General features: G+C 41.4%; 1 protein-coding gene and 1 non-coding gene across 5 annotated transcripts in view; one reads left to right on the top strand and one right to left on the bottom strand.

Moving 5' to 3' along the window:
• Positions 1-14,421: 14,421 nt before the first annotated feature.
• Positions 14,422-24,708, bottom strand: part of LOC121549929 (matrix metalloproteinase-16-like) — a 76,892-nt gene continuing 66,605 nt past the window's right edge. For all 4 annotated transcript variants that reach the window (XM_045210365.1, XM_045210367.1, XM_041861918.2 and 1 more), the window contains one exon: positions 14,422-16,995. In XM_045210365.1, coding sequence (XP_045066300.1) covers positions 16,667-16,995 — 329 coding nt within the window. In that variant the 3' untranslated portion in view covers positions 14,422-16,666. The remainder of the gene's footprint in view (positions 16,996-24,708) is intronic.
• Positions 24,048-24,122, top strand: trnas-uga. Its single transcript has one exon. It is a non-coding gene; the product is annotated as a tRNA-Ser (tRNA).

Below are 24,708 nucleotides of genomic sequence, written 5' to 3'. Positions count from 1 at the left end.
CCAGCATTATTTGCTACGAAAAGGGAATTTCCTAATTATTTTGGTGGAAAAGAAATTGAATAGTTAATGAGCGGCTGAATTCACAGTTTCCGCATGTTTTTCTGATGCTCATTAAGAAAAAAAAGATTTGCGTCTTGGGGGTATGGTTCGATGTGGGTGTGTTATGTTGGCTAAATCGTAACCTGCCAGTTATTTTTGTTTGTCCTTCATGAGTCACGGTAGCAACATTTCGCCCTCAATATAGTCTGAAATAATATATTAAGATAAATCAAGAAATCTGTAATTAATGTTGACGTTTTTGCTGAGGAGGTCCTACGGCGTCTGCATGCTTCCCAGCCAAAACAGTTTGGAAGAGTTTGTGCAGCTCTGCTGTTGGGACAGCTTTATGTAGGCCCTAACAGTTTGTGGGCACCGTTTGTCACCGTTATAGTGCCATTAATGTATTGTTTAGTGTTGTGTTGTGTAGTGTATTGGCTATGTTTTAGAACATACTTAATGACAAAAATTATGCTATTTACTCATTATAGTCAATGTTTACACGAGAATCATTGTTTCTGACTAATATTCATGCAAGATAAGTGTTTTCAACCAGATACGTTTTATTTTATTTTTAGCTGCCCTTTTAAGAGCACTCCATTTCCATCAGGGATGTAGACAGAAATTCATTGGTGGGTGGGCATGCAGAAATTTGGATTGGCCAATGGGGGAGGGGGGGCTGAGGACTATTAAAAATATATATACTGTATATATATATAATTATTTTGATTCTTGCAGGGCCTGGCTCCCCAGTGGGTGGGCCTGTGTCCACCCACGCCCACCCATGCCTACGCCCCTGATTTCCATTACAGTTTTTATTCCCCATTGCATTACAAATATTTATGTAGACTTGGACTTGGTTTTCCTTTCAAATACCTTTTCATTTACATTGTGGGTTTGCTCTTTGTACTGTGCAGGCAAGTCAAGGGACAGACTGCAGGCTTATGGAGACAGATACTCTACTTGAGCTTACATGTTCCCGCACTCTCAGATGGCAGATCTGTGTGAAAGGCAACCAGCATTTCATAAATAGTTGAACACAGCCCATCCTATGTGGATACCTTTATGGAAAAACCAAATAAATGTACATGTTAAATGTTATTTCACATGTGAAATCATGTGGTTTTGGAACACTTTACATGTGATATAATATCACATGAAGTTTCACATGTGGATATTTTTCTCATGGGATTTCACAGGTGATGCCCTACAAACAAAAATGTGTCTTTAGGATGTCCTCGGAATGTTATGCAGTCGCAGTGTTCAACTTACATATTCTACATACATGAGTACATTGTTACATATTCGACATACAGTGCACTCAGAAAGTATTTGGACCCCTTGACTTTTTCCACATCCACATTTTGTTACATTACAACCTTATTCTAAAATGGATGAAATGTATTTATTCTCCTCATCAATCTACACACAATACCCCATAATGACAAAGCAATATTATTACAAATAAAAAACGGAAATATCACATTTACTCAGTATTTTGTTGAATCACCTTTGGCAGCGATTACAGCCTCGGGTATTCTTGGGTATGACGCTACAAGCTTGGCACACCTGTATTTGGGGAGTTTCTCCCATTCTTCTCTGCAGATCCTCTCAAGCTCTGTTAGGTTGGATGGGGAGTTCTGGCTGGGCCAACTCAAGGACATTCAGAGACTTGTCCCGAAGCCACTCCTGTGTTGTCTTGGCTGTGTGCTTATGGTCGTTGTCCTGTTGGAAGGTGAACCTTCACCCCAGTCTGAGGTCCTGAGCGCTCTGGAGCAGGTTTTCATCAAGGATCTCTCTGTACTTCTCTCTTTTCATCTTTCCCTCGATCCTGACTAGTCTCCCAGTCCCTGCCGCTGAAAAACATCCCACAGCATGTGATGCTGCCACCACCATGCTTCACCGTAGGGATGGTGCCTAGTTTCCTCCAGACGTGACGCTTGGCATTCAGGCCAAATATTTCAATCTTGGTTTCATCAGACCAGAGAATCTTGTTTCTCATGGTCTGAGAGTCCTTTAGGTGCCTTTTGGCAAACTCCAAGCGGGCTGTCATGTGCCTTTTACTGAGAAGTGGCTTCCATCTGGCCACTCTACCACAAAGGCCTAATTGGTGGAGTGCTGCAGAGATGGTAGTCCTTCTGGAAAGTTCACCCATCTCCACAGAGGAACTCTGGAGCTCTGTCAGAGTGACCATCGGGTTCTTGGTCACCTCCCTGACTAAGGCCCTTCCCCCCCGATTGCTCAGTTTGGTCGGGCGGCCAGCTCTAGGATGAGTCTTGGTGTTTCCAAACTTCTTCTATTTAAGAATGATAGAGGCCACCTTCAATGCTACACAAATGTTTTGGTACCCTTCCCAGATCTGTGCCTCGACACGATGCTGTTTCGGAGCTCTACAGACAACTCCTTCGACCTCATGGCTTGGTTTTTGCTCTGACATGCACTGTCAACTGTGGGACTTATATAGACAGGTGTGTGCCTTTCCAAATCATGTCCAATCAATTGAATTTACTGCAGGGGAACTCCAATCAAGTTGTAGAAACATCTGAAGGATTATCAATGGAAACAGGGTGCACCTGAGCTCAATTTCGAGTCTCATAGCAAAGGGTCTGAATACTTATGTATAAAAAGTTTAATTTTTCTTTCTTTTTAAAATTATACATTTGCAAAAAAAAGAAAAACTGTTGCTTTGTCATTATGGGTATTGTGTGTAGATTGATGAGGACATTTTTTTTATTTAATCCATTTTAGAGTAAGGCTGTAACGTAACAAAATGTGGAAAAAGGGAAGGTGTCTGAATACTTTCCGAATGCACTGTACATGAGTACATTGTGTTATTTTATTTATACAGTAATTATTATTCAATATGTCCTCACCAGGGATTTCTAAGTGCAGAGATGTATTATAGGTAATACATCTGTTGTAGACTTCCAAAAATGCTACACACTTTGTAGCGCAGCAGAAAGATCAGTACTCCAAATCCCGAGGTTGTGAGTTCAAATCCCAGGTGGGGTCAAATTAAAAAGTCAGTACTAAGTGATCAGGTCAAATGTAATCATATTGTTTAAAGATGTTTACACTAGCTGAACAGTGTACCACCTACCTTAAAAGCCCCATAGCATTTCCTTCAAGTTCTCATAGTCTCACGTCAGAATTAGACATTCATCCATGTTTCTCAAACATCACATTTCGAAGTTGTTCCAAACGTCAAGTTTCAAAGTGTTTAATGCTACTTCCCTTCCAAAAAAACACTTGTGAAATGTGCAGTTTCACATGTTGAGCTGAAACTTTCACATGTAAAAACAAAAGACACACGTGTGAGGTCAGTTGTTCACATGTTAACGCCACCTTTTCACATGTGAGGAGAATATCATGTTTTCACCTCATGTGAATTGGAGATTCACATGTGAAAGTCGAATTTGCATTTTCACATGTGAAAAACTTTTAAATGTTGTCACGTGTAGTTTCATGTTGAAATTTTGCATCCCCATGTTGTCAGATTTATTTCACATGAGATCTTGTTTTCACATGTGCTCAATGTTTTCACATCTGTAGTTTCATGTTATCACATGTTGCTTTTACATGTTGTCACATGTTATCATATTTACTTCACATGTGATCACGTTAAATGAATGTGTGAAATCTCTCATACAATAAATATTCACAAGACTATCCATGTACTGTAATGTTCATACTTTCCGGTGGATAAAAAAAGATATATCTAGACCCACACACCCCCCCAGTTTGAGATGCCGGGGTGATGTTAGTTTGGCTCAGTGGTGGTTGTGACATGATGGCTGAGGGCTGACCTGGTTTAGAGTCCAGCATCATGAATCATACATACAGGCCTGGGGACAGAGAGATGGAGCAAGAAACTCTCCTGTCTGTCCGTCTGACCATAGAGCACTTAACTGCTCTGTTGGATCACCGTGCAGTCATCTTCCACTGAGCTGAGCCCTCTCTCTTACACACAGTTACACACACCTTGGACCTGTCTATGTTGAGTGCTCTCTCTCTCTCTCTCTCTCTCTCTCTCTCTCTCTCTCTCTCTCTCTCTCTCTCTCTCTCTCTCTCTCTCTCTCTCTCTCTCTCTGTGTCTGTCTGTCTGTCTCTCTCTCTGTCTGTCTGTCTGTCTGTCTGTCTGTCTGTCTGTCTGTCTGTCTGTCTGTCTGTCTGTCTGTCTGCCTGCCTGCCTGCCTGTCTGTCTGTCTGTCTGTCTGTCTGTCTGTCTGTCTCTCTCTCTCTCTCTCTCTCTCAGGGAGAACAGGGAGAACAGGTACAAGAAGTGATGGTTCAAACAGATGGTGGAGGAAAAACATAACTTAGAGGAACAGACCAACCTTAATCTCAGCTCTCCATTCAGCAAACCATTTAGCAAACACCTTGGAATGATAGCTCATGTGAAAAGGTACATGTACATGTTTTGAGCCTCTCATCTGTTGTGTACCTCTACTTTAACAAAGTGTCTCCATGTCAGAAGAACAAATATAATACAGAATTTTCTAGTCACATGGGGCTGGTAAGTGGTTCCTTCCAAGGTGCACCACGGAGCAAGAGTGAGAGTGTAGAGTGACACAAACAGCATTTGATTTCATTTTAGCTGCCGGTGGTTGTCAGGACTCGCAGGAGATACAATATGTTTGTAAATTAATTTGATCAAGCTATGTAGCCTATTCCTTCTTGATGAATAAATAAAACGTAAAATGTTTTGTTTCTCTGTGATACTAGCCACCTAGAAATGTTATGAAGTTGGCTTTAGGTAGCCAGCTAGATAGGTTCCTAATCTCCCAACCTCATAACTAGCTACCAAGCCATTTCAGGCTATCAATCAAGTTAGAGTAGTTTGTCTAAATATCTTAGCCGGCATGCCTGCTGGCAAGGTTGCTAGACTTTGGAAAAGCAAGCAATTAGTAAATGTACTGAATAAGACTCACATTCCTTTCAATCATTTACCCAGATTTTTTGCAGAGATGCAGAGAAGTATATTTAGTTTATTTAAAAAAAGAAACACACCAGTCAGGAAGATACAGACAGCTCAAGGGGTATGCTTAGATAAGAAGAAAAATACTTGGTTTCAATGTAATCTAGCACCTTATGATAATATCATGATATTTGTGTATAAATTATGCTGCCATGATGATATGTGCCTGTATTGATGATGTGTGTTATGATCCCATGTACTGTGTTGTAATTTGGATGTAATAGCCTATGCATGTTAGTGCAGTATATTGACATGTGTGATTTACAACAGTCAGCGTGACACCATCATTAAAATGACAATTGAAGAGGTAAAGAGGTATGCTTAGATAACCTATGCAGAATTATTTTTTTTTTTACATAGAATTAGGCATAATGATTATAGCTCTAGATTGCAGGAAAAAACACTTTTAGCTGTTTGAAAAATGCAAAATTATTTTGGTGTCCCAAAAGGCACCCTAGTGCACTATAAAGGGAATAGGGTGCCATTTGGGATGGAATTTGGTGCAGCAGACTGCCACGAGGACCCAACTCAGTAGGACTAGAGCCAGGGACACACTCTCCAGACTGTCCCCAGGACAGGACAAAATAAGATTTGTGAGTAAAAAGCTGAGACAGTTTTTCCCTGAGAACTAATGTAGACTTTGGTTTCCTATTGTAAAAATGATGGATCACTCATTCACCGAGTATGAAACTTGCTGTGCTCAGTGTAAAACGTTCAGCAAAAAAAAGTTGCTAGACACCACACACTAAACTAAACATGATGGTCTGTTAGAGCTACACTGTCCAATTGTAGATCTAGGGAGCCGAACTTCAACAGTGTAAGTGGATATGAGGCTAACATTGTTACCAATAGGCTCCCCAACACAAAAATAACTAGGCTAGACACAACACAAATAAATGGAAAGTAAATATATCAGACTGCCGACTAACGAGTAGCCAGTATTTTTTTTAATGAATTCGTTACATTTCCTAAACCTGTGTTTCCACAAGGAACCCATGAGAAAATAAATGAGCAGACGAGAAAAAGAAAAGGAAAAATGTCTGAGGCTATGTTTGCTTAAAAAATGTGTTGCTGAGGTATTCAGAATGGTGCAAAAGATCACATGTGGGGCTGTAGACTAGCTAGCCTGTGTCCCACTCATCTTCTTTTGAGAACCATAGAAAAAAACTTCACAGTTTCTGAACGCAGAAAGAATTCACAGGACTAACAGCTGCATTCATTCAATATATGGATTTTTGGAAATGGGCTATTTGACTTCTGTACGTTGTCAAAAAGTCAATGTTGACAGAGTGGTTGGGTTACTTTCTTATATTTCTATGGAGATTACAGAACCACAGAACTTCAGATATAGAATTGCCCTTAGGGGTGTGTTGTACAGTATAAATATTTATCTCAACAATAGGCCTGTCTGTATGTGCACCTATAAAAAAGGTAGTGGTCAATAGCCCCCCCAAAAAAATTATAATAAAAAGGTTTGGGACTTTATTCAAGAGGTCTGTAAAATAGATATTTCTGTTGGCAGTGAAAAACATAACTACTGTACATGGCAAAGTGGTATCCTGTCATGATCAGTGGCAGCTGAAACATCTGCTGCAGTGATCACTGACCTCATCCACCCCTGCCAGCTTTCAGGGAATGTCTCTCCTCTCCTCTCCCACTCAGTCTTTTTCTCTTCATTCTCTCCCAGCCTTTCATTTTCTCTTCCTCCTCTCTCATTCTCATGACTGAGACCAGAAATATAATTTCCCTTGGTCTCGTCTTCAAAGACTAAAGCAGGGATGGGAAAACACATAAATGGAAATCCCATCTACTGTTCTTTTTCTCATGGAGAGAGGGAGCGTGAGAGACAGGGAGGGAGAGGGAGAGAGGGCAAGAGAGGAGAGAGAGAGCAGGTGAGAGGATGGATGGATAAGATCGATATCACCACATCATTTAGCCTGGCTGACCGCACATGTCTTTAGACTGGAGATCCCCATGATAACTGTAACAAAACAGGTGAATCCACGCATTAGGGTCTGATGATCATCCAACCACGTCCCACCTCTCAGACAAAGGAGATAACGTATCATATTCAGCAGAAACTATTGTTACCTTTAGCCTTATAAGTCCATGCTTGAATTCTCACTGACTCTGTCCCAAATGGCACCTTATTTCCTAAGTAGTGCACTACTTTTGACCAGGGCCCACAACTATTGTTCAGTTGTAAGCCGGAGTCAGTGGTGTGAGTTAGTGGTGTGAGTCAGTGGTTTGAATGCTCAATTGGTTCAGAAGACAACTGTGGTATTTCTATTTCTCTCAGACACACATAAGTACAATGGTAACAGTGTATTCCTCTGAAAGGTAGGCAATGAAATACATAAATCAGATATAACTCTTTCTCACCCAAAAGTTTGGCCCTTCAAAATGAGAGCAGTTAATAGTCTCTGAAAAAAAGTATAGTATCTGGTGTTGGCTCTGACTCTGGCTGAGAGCTCTCTTGAAAGATGAAATGAGAAGTGTTTGGGGACAAAGTTGAGTCTCCTGCGAATGAACAAAGAATGGGAAAGTTTTCAGGCCAGATACTTAATCTAAATGACGACAGTTATTGATTGCAAGTCTATTTCTGCAAATAGGAAAACACAAACAATTTCAAAACATTTCAAATTTCAAAGAATAGTATTTTTCCTCACTCTTGACATATACTTTAACATTGAACTAGTTTCAGTCCCCACTGACCGTGTCCTTCCAGTAGCTGTATTGTGAAAGAGAGGAGAGAGGAGAGGAAGAGAGGGAGAGCGAGGAGGGACTGTGGAAGGGCAGGCAGCCGGGGCACAAAGCACAGCATGCTGGGTAGTGGAATGGTAGTGGAATCAATGGAGTGATAAATGGAGCTAATTTCACCTGGATGCTACAATCATTACCTTAGCTTTGTATCTCTGAATGCACAGAGCAGTGTAGTGTAGGGCCAGTCTCGAACCAATAACTACCTCCAATCATCACATTAGCTTGGGTTCTGGTCTCTGTCTCCTCCTGTACGGCCCTATGAAACCTAGAGGAGATCATCTCTCCTCTACTAATGAGATTTAACATGGATGTATAGTGCATTGTACTGTATGACCAGTCGTATAGCCAACCTGGGAGTGTAGGGCTAGTCTCACACTATGCATCTGTCCTCTCCTGTCCTCTCTCACTCTTTCCTTTTCAATCTCTTCTTTCTTATTATTTTCCCACTGGCAGTGGTTGAATCCACGTTGTTTCTACATCATTTCAATAAAATTACGTTGAACCAACGTGGAACAGATGTTGAATTGAAGATGAAGATGGAGCTGCAGTGGATAGCTGTCATTTAACGGGCTCCAGACCGATTTTGTGTTTCTTTTAAAAGCTTTTTTTAACATAATCTTTCCGCCATAATTTCCTATGACCGAAAACAGCTTCTGGACATCAGAACAGCGATGACTAACCTCGATTTGAATGAAGATTTCTACTTCAACGAGTTGGCGCCTGCGGACGTACTGCTCATTCCAGACCAGGCCCTTTTTAGTATTTTTTTGTAGCTGTCTATTTACCACCACAAACCGATGCTGGCACTAAGACCGCACTCAACGAGCTGTATAGGGCCATAAGCAAACAAGAAAATGCACATCCAGAGGCAGCGCTCCTAGTGGCCGATGATTTTAATGCAGGGAAACTTAAATCTGTCTTACCTCATTTTTACCAGCATGTCACATGTGAAACTAGAGACAATAAAACTCTAGATCACCTTTACTCAATACACAGAAAGACATACAAAGCTCTCCCTCACCCTCCATTTGGCAAATCTGATTTCTGCTTACAAGCAAAAACAAACAGGAAATACCAGTGACGCGCTCAATACAGAAGTGGTCCGATGACAGGACTAATATACATACTAATATACATACATACTTGTTGTGTGTATGTACTGTGCATGTACTGACATGTATGTGTACAGTAACTGATAGATGTACACATACACACACTACATGTTAATGTTTTTAAATGTATGTAATGTCTTTTTCGTTATGTGTCGGACCCCCGTAAGACTAGCTGTCGCCATTGGTGTCGGCTAATGGGGATCCTAATAAATAAAATAAAATAAAATCATACTACTCTGGCTTGGACACTCATCAGATGTGGCACGGCTTTCAAACTATCATGGATTACAAAGGAAAACCCATCCGCGAGCTGCCCAGTGACACGAGCCTACCAGACGAGCTAAATTCCTTCTATGCTCTCTCCGAGGCAAGCAACACTGAAACATGCACGAGAACACCAGATGTTCAGGAAGACTGTGTGATCTCACTCTCCGTAACCGATGTGAGACCTTTAAACAGGTTAATAGTCACAAGGCCGTAGGGACAGACGGATTACCAGGACGCATACTCGGAGCATGCGCAGACCTGCTGGCAAGTGTCTTCACTGACATTTCCAACCTCTCCCTGACCCAGTCTGTAAAACCTATGTTTCAAGCAGACCACCATAGTCCCTGTGCCCAAGAACGCCAAGGTAACCTGTCTAAATGACTATCGCCCCATAGCACTCACATCTGAAGACATTCAATGTTTTGAAAGGCTGGTCATGGCTCACAGCAACAACATCATCCCAGACACCCTGGACCCACTCCAATTCGCATACTGCTCCAACAGATCCACAGATGATGCAATCTCTATTGCACTCCACACTGCCCTCTCCCACTCGGACAAGAGGAACACCTATGTGAGAATGCTCTTCATTGAGTATAGCTCAGCGTTCAACACCATAGTGCCCTCCAAGTGCATCACTAAGCTAAGGACCCTGGGACTGAACACCTCCCTCTGCAACTCGATCCTGGACTTCCTGACGGGAAGCCCCTGGTGGTGAGGCTAAGCAACAAGACATCCGCCACTCTAACCCTCAACATGGGGGCCCCTCAGGGTTGCATGCATAGTCCCCTCCTGTACGCCCTGTTCACACACAACTGCGTGGCCGCGCATGACTCCAACACCATCATTAAGTTTGCTGACGACACAACGGTGGTTGGCCTGATCACCGACGACGATGAGACAGCCTATAGGGAGGAGGTCAGTGACCTGGCAGTGTGGTGCCAGGACAACAACTTCTCCCTCAACATCAGCAAGACAAAGGAGCTGATCATGGACTACAGGAAATGGAGGGCCAAGCACGCCCCATCCACATCAACAGGACCGGTTCAAGAGCTTCAAGTTCCTCGGTGTCCACATCACTAAGGAATTATCATGGTCCACACACAAACACAGTCGTGAAGAAGGCACGACAACACCTCTTCCCCCTCAGGAGGCTGAAAAGATTTGGCATGGGCCCTCAGATCCTCAAAAAGTTATACAGCTGCACCATTGAGAGCATATTGACTGTCTGCATCACCGCTTGGTATAGCAACTGCTGGGCATCCGACCGCAAGGCGCTACAGAGGGTAGTGCGTACGGCCCAGTACATTACTGGGGACAGCTCCCTGCCATCCAGGACCTCTATACCAGGCGGTGTCAGAGGAAGGCCCTAAAAATTGTCAGACTCCAGCCACCCAAGTCATAGACTGTTCTCTCTGCTTCCGCACGGCAAGCGGTACCAATGCACCAAGTCTGGAACCAACAAGACCCTGAACAGCTTCTCCCCCCAAGCCATAAAGCTGCTAAATAGTTAAATAGTTAGCCAAATAGCTACCCGGACTATCTGCATTGACCCTTTTTGCACGAACTCCTTTGACTCATCACATACGCTGCTGCTACGGTTTATTTTCTATCCTGTTGCCTAGTCACTTTATCCCTACCTATATGTACATCTACCTCAATCACCTCGTACTCCTGCGACTCGGTTCTGGTACCTGAGTATATAGCCAAGTTATTGTTACTCATTGTGTATTTAGTCCTTGTGTTATGATTTTTCTATAATTTCAATTTTTTTCACTCTGCATTGTTTGGAAGGGCCTGTAAGTAAGCATTTCACCATTAGTCTACACCTGCATTTGACAAATAACATTTGATTTGATGTCTGTGCCCAGTGGGTTCCTTCTCTCTCTAACCTTATAATGTACCCACCTAGGACTGAGGTCCACTAGACAGTATAACTGTGGTTTTAGTTTGGGTCTCCTGTAAGACTATGTTAGCCCACTGAGCTAAAGCCTAGGCATTCTCTCGGGGAGCTAACACGTCTTCAGGTCTCAAGCAACTCCTGGGAAACACTGAATCATGGGTCAGTGATTAAAACAGCTACAGTACTGTACAGTCAGGAATCCTTTATGTGATCGATCTCATTTGAGTGTCTGGAACATATAACACATCTTAAATATGTTTTCATACCACACTAGATATTGTTCTAAGTACATTTTAGCAAGTATCATTGAAATGGGGGAAACTTTGGAACCATTGATAGAAATTGCAAACAGATGTCCGTCCAGTGCGTTCTGAACACCTTATTGGCGGCCAAGGGATACAGCCAGGTAGTTAAGAGTAGGATTATGTCCCAAAATGGCTACCTATTCCCTATTTAGTGCACTACTTTCAACCATAGGCCCTGGTAAAAAGTAGTGCACTATATAGGGAATAGAGTGCCATCTGGGACACACCCTAGATTATTTCTGGATCAGACCTTTACTTTACCACAGCTGGAGAGGAATGTACTGTACTGTATGGAAAGGAACTCTAATGTACAGTTTCTATATGGAAAGGAACTCAATGTACTGTATTGTGTTTCTATATGGGAGCTAACTGAAGGCCTGGGAGAAACCTCTCTCCTGTCACTTCCTTCCTATAATGATTTTATCCTGGTGGGAGGTTCAGTAGAAGTACTGAGGTGCTGTGGGAAGATATTTGACTTAACATGACCACTGGTGCGGTATTGTATGGATAGAGCAATAATGATGTAAAAATTGTTAATTGACCAAACCATCCATGGAGGAAATAGTTCAAATGCTTTCCTGCCTTGATATACACTGGCTCATGACAGTGAAACACAGCTGAAATGCTACAGCCAATTTATTTAACTTATTTTATATTACTAAGGTTGAATGAATATGAGTGAACATTGATGGAAAACAAACTGAAACTTGACATGGAAAAGATGTGTTAGTATCACACATGCATGAACTTGATGACAAAACGCTGAGGACATTTTCAAAATGTGTTTATTGATCAACAAGATGGATCCAGGATCCATTGATACAACACAATGTAGAGAATGATGCTCAGCATGTATGTAAGATGGAAAATATTATTAAAAATATGGTTTATGAACTATATGTGTTTCATTATGTTTCTTATTTATCTTAATAAGACCCTTCCCCAAATGTAATGACATGAATACAGGAATATTAAGACATAACATAGTATTTGTGTGTGTATGGGGGGGTGTCAGTCCCCTTGATACACACATACTGTACACACACATATACAATGAAACAGCATACATTTGACTCAGTACGCACACACACACACGTCCTGTGGTCATCACTGTTAACCCCTCCACTCTCTGTCTGATACACAAGGTGATAAAAGGGGTGGACGATGGTGAGAAGAGGTAAGAAGACGGTTGAACAATTATTTATATTTCTTAGCTATTCCAGAAAACAGAGGATCAACCTGTATTTCCAACCTGCTTCCAATCGCAGGTGTGTTACAGTGAAACATAAATAACCTTTACCTTTTCGATTTCTTGATCTCTCCTTTCTTTCCTCCCTCCCATCAGTGCCTTGTAAGCTATGGTAGCATACCAAATGGCACCCTGTTCCCTTTATAGTGTGCTACTTTTGACCAGAGCCCACTATAAAGGGAACAGGGTGCCATTTGGGATCCAGCCTATACACCACTGGGTCTGGGTGACTACTTGACCCTGTGACCTTATAGTAGCGACCCTGGTCTCTCAGCAGAGTGGCTGCTGGGATACATTACATTAACAACCACCAGGAGGATATATGGTTTCCATTTACCTACAGCTATTAAACACTGCACCGTAATGACTTGTGTTAAATGAAAATGTATTACTCTTGTTCACGTTGTAATCACTCAAGTTTAAGTCAATGACAGAATAGAAAAAAAGAAAAACGGAAAGAAAAACAGCACCATAAAACTAGTGGACGGCCATGGCTCTAGCCCTGTCTAGTGTTCTGTAGGTTCGGTTAGCACCAATGTTTCAGCCTGCCTCCCAGAGTGACACGTCTCCAAGGGATAGTGCAGGCTCCAGTCTCGAGCTACAGAACCAGATACAGACGTAGATACACACACACTGACTGACATATAGACGTAGACAGAGACCCAGACATACATTTGTGAAAAAGCACACAGTCAGTGGTAGGGTAAGTAATGTTTGAGAGGATGTTAAAAGGCAGAGACACGCAGGCAGCAAACATGCCCGCACACACACACAGACATTTGAAAAGAAACAGGAGTGTATTTGCATCACTGGTTAAGGGGTAAAAAGTGCAAACAGAAGAAAAAAAGTTATAGGAAAAAGCCATGGCTGGATTGTGCTCTAAACATAGCTGTAACCATTATGCCATTGTCTAAGTTAGACTCACAGTACAGACGCCATTTTACAGCTGAGTTGTATTGTGACAGGGGAACAGTGAACTCTCTAGCCACAGAAAGGCTATCGTCTTACTACCATATGTGTGTTCATGACCACAACCAAAGCCCCAGTAAGTGAACTGGGTCGACCTCTTTGTTGATGGCAGTTAGTTACCGTCTGGACTGGAGTGCAGTGGCACTTCTAGAATAAACACTACTGTCTGGCGTCTGCCCCTGTAGCCTGCTATCCAGCATGCTTTTAAATGATCAAAAACAGCTGTAAAAATCACAGAGTGGGCCTTTAAATGCCTGCATATCTTTAAAAGCTCCGATTTTTATCACGCAACTTTAAAAATAATGTGGCATATAATACCAGTTAGGAGGATGTTGAGCTTTCAGTCTTGGTATTTTCCACATAAACACCAACATGGTTTTACTCTGAAATATAAATGTTGTCATTTTTCCTTTTGTGGTCGGATTACACTAAGGAAATCCCCCTAGAGTTAGGAGAATATTTTTAGAATGTGTCTTATTTGTCCTGGATGTGGTATACTTCCTGATTGTCTGGTACATAAGGTTTAAGTACATGTCTATTGAGAGCACTGGACTTTGTCTGACATTTCAAACCAATGTAGTTGTTTTCTAGACATCAGACATTTGTGAGTTAATCTCTTCTGAGATAAATGGATTGTGAACAGTAGTAGTTTTGATTTGGTGAGGATTTACCATTAAGAACACAGCAAGGGGCAAGGGGGAGAGCTTACACACATAGCTAAAACATATAAAATCCCTCCTCACACCCACATAGCAAAACCATTCACATAACACACCTTACTCCACACCTTCATTGGGTATATAATGTACATATAAATATAAGCAATGAGTTTCAAGGCATCATTTTTTAATCATATACTGATCAATTTATTAATTCTGTCAGGACATTTTCCATTGTCCCAATCTGTTTTACACGAAGAAGGAAGAAGGATGTCCCATTTGTTTTTGCAAAAAGAAAGAAAGTAAAAACCTTTATCATGAAACAGACACACATTCAAACACTGCTCACCATGAAGCAACGACACTAGTTACTTTTTTCAGATTCTGTGACCAAATCAAGATTCCTCTGGACAACCTAACCTACCTCGCCAATTACCAAGAAATGACCTAAACGCCTGCTTCCTATAGCTCAGGTGAGATATTTTCCATTTAAATCATGAGGTTCCAATGACTCTTTTGTTTTTATTGTACCAGAAAGGGAACCCGCAGCCATGAAACATAAACAAATAGATGCAAACAAGGTATATTCAAGAGTTTGAGCATCATCATCAAGTCCTTCCGTAAGCTTTGGGCAGAACCACTGGTCAAGCTGCATGCCACATGGTGCGTTCCATTCGCATACAAGGAACCTGCAGGTATGTTCCACCAAACTGTAACTGCAACCTGTTTTCAAGCACTGGAGGAACAAACTGCTGTATCTGTGAATCCGGTTTGTCCATATTGTTTGTTTTCACTTTTTCATTTTCGTAGAGATTTTCTGAGCAGTCCAAAGTGGATGTAGATGCTTGCATGCACTTGGACACAGGAGAAGACACTGCATTGTCTTGACTGACGTCACTGTCACTCCTATTGGTCCTCGGTCGAGAGACAAGTGCATCATGGGTAGTAGGCTTCTGTGACTTAAGTAGAACTCTCTCAACAAGGCAGTCAAGAAGATTAAACACGGTCTGTCCGTACGTTCACAAAGACCATACAATTATTTTGGGATGCAAACTTAACCAATACAGAACTTCCATTTCAGAGGGGTAAACAATAAGCTAATCTATAGTGTAACAGCATTTTCATCTCTTTAATTTATCAGTCTTTTCTATCAAACTGATATATATATAGCAAGTCAGATACTATAACAATACCATAACACTCAACTTTAGTGGCTTTTTTTCAGGAACCTTCCTCCTCCCTATTTTGACTAATATCTTAAACTCTATATACAGGCTGAATCTTTCCCCTGTTCTGGTGGTTTGCCAAACCAGCGCTGAGGCCTCTGGGTAATAGAACATGTGTTGTGTCCCAAATGGCATCCTATTCCCTAGATACTATATACTACTAGTATGTAGAGAATAGGGTGTCATTTGGCATGCTGACTTGTTTAACCCATTACTATTTATCTTGGATAGCAACCAATATGGCCCCAACATCTCTTTCAACAAACAAGTAAACAAATAACAAACAAAGCAGTATACAAAATAGCAAAAAACAAGAAAATGAAACACAAGAAGAACACAATTGATCTTTAATTAAGGCGATTAAAAATATTGCAAAATATTTTGGCCCCTGTTTTTGAGACAGACTGCCACAACAGTCAAAGTTTCCACTGCATAAAGGATCAAGAAGAGCAGGGAGGAGAAAAATAAAAGAAAGTGATAGCAAAAATGAATATAAAAAATAAAATAAAAGTTATCCTATCTTTAGAGAGAAAAAAGTATTTATTTGGTTTGGGTTGTTCTTTTCTTCAGGACTGTTTTAAATGGGACTGTAAAATCGTTCATTTTTGAAAAATAAATTATATTTTGAAGGAAAAAAACAATAAAAAGAGACAGGAGTTGGTAACTCGCTGGTTAACTTCAGCAACATTAGTTATTGGGGGTCTTTTGTCTTTCTGAGCACGTGCAGTAGGGGTTAAGACCTAAGATACTGTAGATAAGAACCGGCTGTGTTCCTCTGATTGGACGACAGCATGATATGACAACAGGAAGATGACTGACGCAGTGCACCATGGGAAGAGTTGAAAGCCACATGAAAGTTCTTCCCCATTTAAGAGCGGTTGCACCAGGCGCCGTCCGAAAATGGCTGGGCTAGGAATGGGGGTTGATGGGATACAAAATAACAGTACCCTCTGTTCAATCTCAGGGTGGAGGGATATCTAGGCAAAGGCCCCACCCTCTCCCGCCCCCATTTAAAAAGACCGGGGAGTCTTGGGAGTAGGCCTAAAATTAGATCAGATCATAGTGGAGTCACCGACGTACTGCAACCACCACCACCTCTGTCTGGATGTAATTTTCGGACCATTGATTCCATTATACTGGAGGGTATAATAAAGTAATATTGGTCCAATTAGCGGACCCCTGTGTGTCACCCAGAGTCATCACACCCACTCCTGCATGGAGCGTTTGCAGTACAGTATGTGTCTGGGCGTTCCCTTCCTCTTAAACTGGAAGACGGTGTAGACCAGGACGAGAAGACAGAGCGCCAGGACACAGGGAATCACGATGGCAATGGCCTTCACTGTGTTGGCCTCGTTTTCCAGCTCAATGACAATGTCGACGTCCTCCGTGGGCGGCCACTCGGGGTCGATGGGGGTCAGGTCGCAGCCCATGAAGTCCTTCAGGATAGAGCGGGGGTAACCGGGTTCGACTCGCAACCTCTGGTTGTTGAACTTCCAGTACTCCTTCCCCTTGTAGAAGTAGGTGAAACCTGGAGAGATAAAGTGATGGAGAGAAAGTGACAGAGGGGGATGAGAGAGCGAGAGAAAGAGAGAGAAAGAGAATACAATTAAGTACAATCTGTTGACAGTCTATGTCTCCTAATATGGTCTCCACAGGATTCATTTGAATGTCAATCTGAGGTTGGTAAAGAACTTGTTTCCATGTAGTTTGTAATTCTCTCTTTATTCCAGGGGCCCAATATATCCCTGGGGGTTACAGGCCAGTAGAATAAAGCCCTGGCAGTGATAAAGACAAGTGCTTACTCTTCTCCGGAGGACCTGAAACTCTGGACCACAAACACACTGTAAACCAATATCCCCAGCTTGACAACCTGGCTAAACTCCCCACCTCTCCTCTCCTCTCCTCTCCACCTCTCTGAATTATTCATGAATTCTTCTAAGAAAAGAGAGAGGGAAGAATAGATGAGATATGCGCCCTATTTCCAAGTGTACAGAGGAGAGGAGGAGTCCTTCAGAAGGGAAGAGCGAGAGAGAAAGGGAGAGAGATGAGAGAGCGAGAGAAACAGAGAGAACGGGGTGCTAAATCACATGGGCAGCTGAGTTGTTTACGGTTAGCAACCCAGGGAACAAGAGCGGGCGGGAATGAGAGAGAGAGAGAGAGAGAGAGAGAGAGAGAGAGAGAGAGAGAGAGAGAGAGAGAGAGAGTGAGAGAGAGAGAGAGAGAGAGAGAGAGAGAGAGAGAAAAAAAAAGAGAGAAGGGTCCTGAAAGATTTATCTTGGGAAAGAAGAGAGGGAGAGAGAGACTTGGCATTTAGCTGAGCACTGACTGGTGAGGGTGAGAACAAAAGAAGAGTTTCATTCCAAAATGCTATATATCCATTTTCAGAAATGTTGGTAAATTAGCTTTTATTGTTTAAAGAAATTATAAAAGAGATTGGTGGTTTTTATTCACTATCTAATCACTATTTGTTAAAAATCTATCACTTGATGGTTTCATTTCAGAGAGACAAATAATCACGTTTTTTTGATAAATGTTATATATCCGCCTCACTCTCAGAGAAATAAGTACTACTGCTAGGTTTTACACAGTCAAATGTAACAAAATAGCTACATTTTAAATAAAGAACTGTACAAATTATACATTTGTGACATCAATATATATATTTTTATATATATATTATTCAATACAGTAATATGAGATCTGTATGTAAAACATTTACATTTGACATTTTAGCAATTTAGCATCTGGTCTTATCCAGAGCGACTTAGAGTAAGTGCATTCTCTTAAGATAGCTAGGTGAGACAACTACATATCACAGTCAAATATAAAGGATACGAACATTCCATTCCAGCTAAACAATGGACATACAGTCTAGCATTTTGCAACAAAAAAAATGTATGCACATCTAAAATCTATTAATAAAACATTCTGAGAACAGTCATATTTTACACATACATGAAGGTACCCTTAATCATTTCTGATGAAAAAATACAAATGTGATTTTTTGGGGTATTTCGCGTTTTAGATATAAACTTTTCAAAAAGAAATGGGGTGAGAATGAGATAGAGCTATACTGAGAGTGGGGAGTAAACAGACCAACTTGACTCTTATGGACTTTGTCGGAGCCACACAGTAAGACCGAGCACTGTGTGAATGTATGTGTAGGGGCGGATGAACATTACAACACACAGCTCTTTTCAAGCATACCAGCTCCCAGTCACACTGACCCAACCAAAAGTATATATATATATTTTGTAAACCTTTATTTAACCAGGAAGGGCTCATTGAGATTTGAAATCTCTTTTTTCAAGAGAGTCCTGGCAAAGATAGGCAGCACCAAGTCATTACACAATTACAGAGACATGAAAAACTACACGTAATCTAGTAAACATCCATAGAAATCACAGGAGTATAACAAAATCATAAAACAGCTATTTAAAAACATTGACAGGTGAAGGAATCAGCCTCAAAATCCTTCATCAATGATTTAAAGACACCAATCGGGACAGGTTCTTCTAGATTAAATGTATGTTGTAAGGCGTTACAAGCCGATGGCGCAGAGTACATAAAAGCCCTTTTACCAAATTCAGTTCGGACATTTGGAACAGTTAGCAGGATAAACTCCTGCGAACGAAGGGAGTACCCACCATATTTCTGAAGAATACAAATGCCCAGATAAAATGGTAGCAAACCCAAAATGGCTTTGTAAATAAAAGTATACCAGTGACAGAGCCTACGAGTGACTAGAGAAGGCCAGCCAACCCTGGTATATAAAGTGCAATGGTGCGTAAGGGTTTTGCAGTTTAAAAGAAATCTCAATGCTCCATGATAAAGGGTGTCAATTGATCTCAAACACTGAGCGGAAGCATTCATATATAAAATATCTCCATAGTCTAGTATAGGCATAAATGTAACTGATACTAGCCTCTTTCTGGCTTCAAAAGAAAAACAGGCCTTATTCCTAAAATAAAATCCCAATTCAGTTTACATTTTTTTGTAAGTTGTTGAATATGCAATTTAAAAGAGAGGCTGTCATCAATTAAAATTCCAAGATATTTATATGAGGTTTCAACCTCAATCTCATTGCCCTGGCAGGTAGTAATAGGTGAAAGGTTCAGTGGTCTATTTCTTGCTTTAGAAAACACCATTAGTTTAGTTTTGTCAGCATTGAGGATAAGCTTCAATTGACACACGGTATGTTGAACAGGATAAAAAGCAGTTTGCAAGTTCTGGAAAGCTTTAGTGAGAGACGAGGCACAACAATAAATAACAGTATCATCAGCATAAAAGTGAAGTTGCGCATTTTGCACATTTTTGTCTAAATTATTTATATATATAGTAAATAAGAGGGGACCAAGTACAGAGCCCTGGGGCACACCATTACAGACAGACAATTTAACAGACATGAGCCCATCAAATTGTGTGCACTGAGTTCTATCAGACAGACAGTTAGCAAACCATGCAACTGCATGCTCCGAAAGACCTATGCTCGCGACAATCCCTGCCTCAGTATAGTATGATCAACTGTATCAAAAGCCTTCGAGAGATCAATAAAAAGTGAGACACAGTGCTGTTTTTTTGTCAAGGGCTTCAGTGATATCATTTAAAACCTTATTGGCTGCTGTAATTGTGTTATGCTTCTTCCTGAAGCCCGATTGGTACATTGATAAAATAGTTAGTATATAAAAACTATTTTAGCTGTTCACTAACAAGGGTTTCAAGTATTTTTGCCAGGGGTGACAGCTTTGAGTTTGGTCTACAATTATTTAAAAGAGTTGGATCTCCCCCTTTTAAAAGTGGTAGAACAAATGCTGATTTCCAGATCCTTGGAATTTCATTACATTCCAGGCTTCGATTGAACAGATATCTAAGTGGTTCAGCTATGAAATCAGCTGCAAGTTTTAAAAAGCAGGGATCAAGAATATCAGGACCTGCAGGCTTTCTCTGATCTAAGGATTTCAGGGCTTTATGTACCTCCTGCACTGAGAATGGCGAAAAGCTAAACGTTTGACCAGCTCTCACTGGTTCATCCACACAAGGTTGTACAGAGACAGAGGATACTGAATCAAACAGCCTACCAGATGATACAAAGTGCTCATTGAAACAATTCAGCATTTCGGTTTTGTCACATACAGCAACAGAGTCCTTCAATACACGTGACGGTAATTCATTAACATTACTGTTACCAGACATAGACTCAATAGCCTTCCAAAACTTTCTAGGGTCATTCAGGTTATCAGTGGTAACAGACATAAAATATTCAGACTTGGCCTTCCTGAGAAGAGAAGAACACTTGTTTCGTAGCTGCATAAAAATAAGCCAATCAGCATCAGAACATGATTTCCTTGCTTTAGCCCAGGCTAGATTACGTTTGTGAATAATACAGGACAGCTCAGAAGAAAACCATGGATTATCCCGCCCTTTAACTCCGAACCAGCTGAATGGGGCATGTTTGTTTACTATTTGGAAAAAACCATAATGAAAGAACTTCAAGGCAGTTTCCACATCACGAATAAAAAGCTCAATCTTGCTCCAGTCAAAATAAAACAAAACATGAAAGAAAGCCTGCTCATTAAAACTCTTACAATTTCTCTTACGAATAAAGCGTGGGTTTGTCTTAGGTACCTTAGTATTTCTAACAGCAACAACAGCACAATGGTCACTTAAATCATTACAGAAAACACCAACCACAGAATATTTATGTGGAACATTTGGCAAAATCAAATCAATCAGGGTAGTCTGGACATTTGAGAATTGGGCAGGTGGGTGAATTAATCAACTGGGTAAGATTAATAGAATTACAATACATTTTACAACACCAGTTGAGATCACCAATCAAGATCAGTTCACTGTAAAGAAGTTTAGAGATAAGGTGCATCAGAGAAGAAAATGCATCACCGAGAGCAGAGGGGTGTCTATAACAGCCAATCACAGTTATAGAGAGACCCTTTGAAACCTCAAGATTCAAACAAGAAATTCCAACTGTTTACAAATAGTTTCAGACTTTGCCACACTTACAAGGAATTTAGTCTTTACATATACAGTGAGGGAAAAAGGTATTTGATCCCCTGCTGATTTTGTAAGTTTGCCCACTGACAAAGAAATGATCAGTCTCTCATTTTAATGGTAGGTTTATTTGAAAAGTGAGAGACAGAATAACAAAAAAATAAAAAATAAAAAGCATGTCAAAAATTTTATAAATTGATTTGCATTTTAATGAGGGAAATAAGTATTTGACCCCCTCTCAATCAGAAAGATGTCTGGCTCCCAGGTGTCTTTTATACAGGTAACGAGCTGAGATTAGGAGCACACTCTTAAAAGGAGTGCTCCTAATCTCAGCTTGTTACCTGTATAAAAAACACCTGCCCACAGAAGCAATCAATCAATCAGATTCCAAACTCTCCACCATGGCCAAGACCAAAGAGCTCTCCAAGGATGTCAGGGACAAGATTGTAGACCTACACAAGGCTGGAATGGGCTACAAGACCATCGCCAAGCAGCTTGGTGAGAAGGTGACAACAGTTGGTGCGATTATTCGCAAATGGAAGAAACACAAAAGAACTGTCAATCTCCCTCGGCCTGGGGCTCCATGCAAGATCTCACCTCGTGGAGTTGCAATGATCATGAGAACGGTGAGGAATCAACCCAGAACTACACGGGACGATCTTGTCAATGATCTCAAGGCAGCTGGGACCATAGTCACCAAGAAAACAATTGGTAACACACTACGCCGTGAAGGACTGAAATCCTGCAGCACCCGCAAGGTCCCCCTGCTCAAGAAAGCACATATACATGCCCGTCTGAAGTTTGCCAATGAACATCTGTATGATTCAGAGGAGAACTGGGTGAAAGTGTTGTGGTCAGATGAGACCAAAATGGAGCTCTTTGGCATCAACTCAACTCGCCGTGTTTGGAGGAGGAGGAATGCTGCCTATGACCCCAAGAACACCATCCCCACCATCAAACATGGACGTCGAAACATTATGCTTTGGGGGTGTTTTTCTGCTAAGGGGACAGGACAACTTCACCGCATCAAAGCGACGATGGACGGGGCCATGTACCGTCAAATCTTGGGCCCTCAGCCAGGGCATTGAAAATGGGTCGTGGATGGGTATTCCAGCATGACAATGACCCAAAACACACGGCCAAGGCAACAAAGGAGTGGCTCAAGAAGAAGCACATGAAGGTCCTGGAGTGGCCTAGCCAGTCTCCAGACCTTAATCCCATAGAAAATCTGTGGAGGGAGCTGAAGGTTCGAGTTGCCAAACGTCAGCCTCGAAACCTTAATGACTTGGAGAAGATCTGCAAAGAGGAGTGGGACAAAATCCCTCCTGAGATGTGTGCAAACCTGGTGGCCAACTACAAGAAACGTCTGACCTCTGTGATTGCCAACAAGGGTTTTGCCACCAAGTACTAAGTCATGTTTTGCAGAGGGGTCAAATACTTATTTCCCTCATTAAAATGCAAATCATTTTATAACATTTTTGACATGCATTTTTCTGGATTTTTTGTTGTTATTCTGTCTCTCACTGTTCAAATAACCTACCATTACAATTATAGAATGATCATGTCTTTGTCAGTGGGCAAACGTACAAAATCAGCAGGGAATCAAATACTTTTTTCCCTCACTGTATAGCCACACCCCCACCTTTCTTAACTCGATCAGTGCGATACACATTATAACCATTTATTCAAATATCCTTATCAAGAACATACTTGCTGAGCCAGGTTTCAGAAAACACAATTACATCAGCATCAGTTGATTTAGCCCAAATCCTAACCCCATCAATTTTAGACAACAGGCTGCGTACATTTAAATGAAAAATACCAAAACCAGATCTATATTTAAAATCAGAGGGGGTTTGGAGACATTACATTTCAGGGCCAGGGTTAGGTTGCACGTTACCTGATATCAACAAAAGAAGAATAACTAGGCACCTCTGTTTAATAACCTTGCATGGCTTCTCTTTTTTAAGAGACCTACTGCAAGCGATTTCTACAAGTGAGTTTCCAGACAATACAAAACAGTCATTTAAAACCATTAGACTTTGGTAGTGACATAAGTTCGTACTGTTCACATCATGACACAAATGCATCGGCACTTGGACGAGTGGACCGAGTGAAAAAGAGCAAGATCCCGCCGACACAATGTCTAATGGACAGGAGAGCACATTGTCAGATGTACTCACCCAGCGACAATGTTAGTTTCCTCCAGAGTTCAGTAAAATCAGTGCGCAAAGCAGTACCACAAACATTTTCATTTTGTCTGAGAGATGTAACAAATAGAGGTGTGTGTATGTATGTGAATATGCATGCGTGTGAGTAGATTGGGGGTGGGGGTCGATTGAGAGAGTGGGTTGGGGATTGTTGAGCTGCGGCTGACAGCCAGGTGGAGAGCAAAGAGGAGCAGCTTGGACGAGACACTCCGTGGAGGGAAAACAGTGGATATAACCCAGGCCAGCCAGAGAGAGGGTAAGGCAGTGCAAATGAGGGAGACCCGCAATCTTTACACCAGCAAAACTAAATAGTTTGCACTACACAACAAGAAAAGTGTAGATTTGCTCCACCATGAATGAATAAGTTATTAGTAGCTCAGTTGGTAGAGCATGGCGCTTGAAACGCCAGGGTTGTGGGTTCGATTCCCACGGGGGGCCAGTATGAAAATGTATGCACTCACTAACTGTAAGTCGCTCTGGATAAGAGTGTCTGCTAAATATGTTAAATGTACTAGTCACAGACAAACGACTTGACATGCTGCCATCTATAAAGAGTGGAGGATAGCGACCCTACAATCATTGGACTTGATAATGGTTGATTATCAGGGTACATTTTCGAGGTGACTTGTTTCGACATTACATTTACACTTCAGTAATTTATCAGACGCTATCCAGAGCTACTTACAATTAGTGCATTCATCTTAAAATAGCTGGGTGAGACAACCACATATCGTAGCAAGTCCATTTTCTGGGCATTTCCCATCTAAAAGGACCCATGAGCACCAACGTGTGAAGTTCATAGGAGCATGTGAAATTGGGTGTCAAATTAAAGCTAGGAGTCTATATTTTTGAGTAATTAAGGCATATATACATTTTTCAACCATTTCCCATCCTAAAAATTTGGAAATAAGCAAAGGCTTTGATTCTGGTCAAACAGATGGAAAAGGGGTCTTAGACACTCTCCCTCTCTCTCTCTCTCTCTCTCTCTCTCTCTGCCACTCTCTCCCTCTTCTCTCTCTCTCTCT

The sequence above is a fragment of the Coregonus clupeaformis genome, chromosome 34, assembly GCF_020615455.1.
Source record: "Coregonus clupeaformis isolate EN_2021a chromosome 34, ASM2061545v1, whole genome shotgun sequence".
Lineage (NCBI taxonomy): Eukaryota > Metazoa > Chordata > Actinopteri > Salmoniformes > Salmonidae > Coregonus > Coregonus clupeaformis.
Note: the sequence above shows the minus strand (reverse complement) of the source record. Positions and strands in the feature narration are given on the sequence as shown.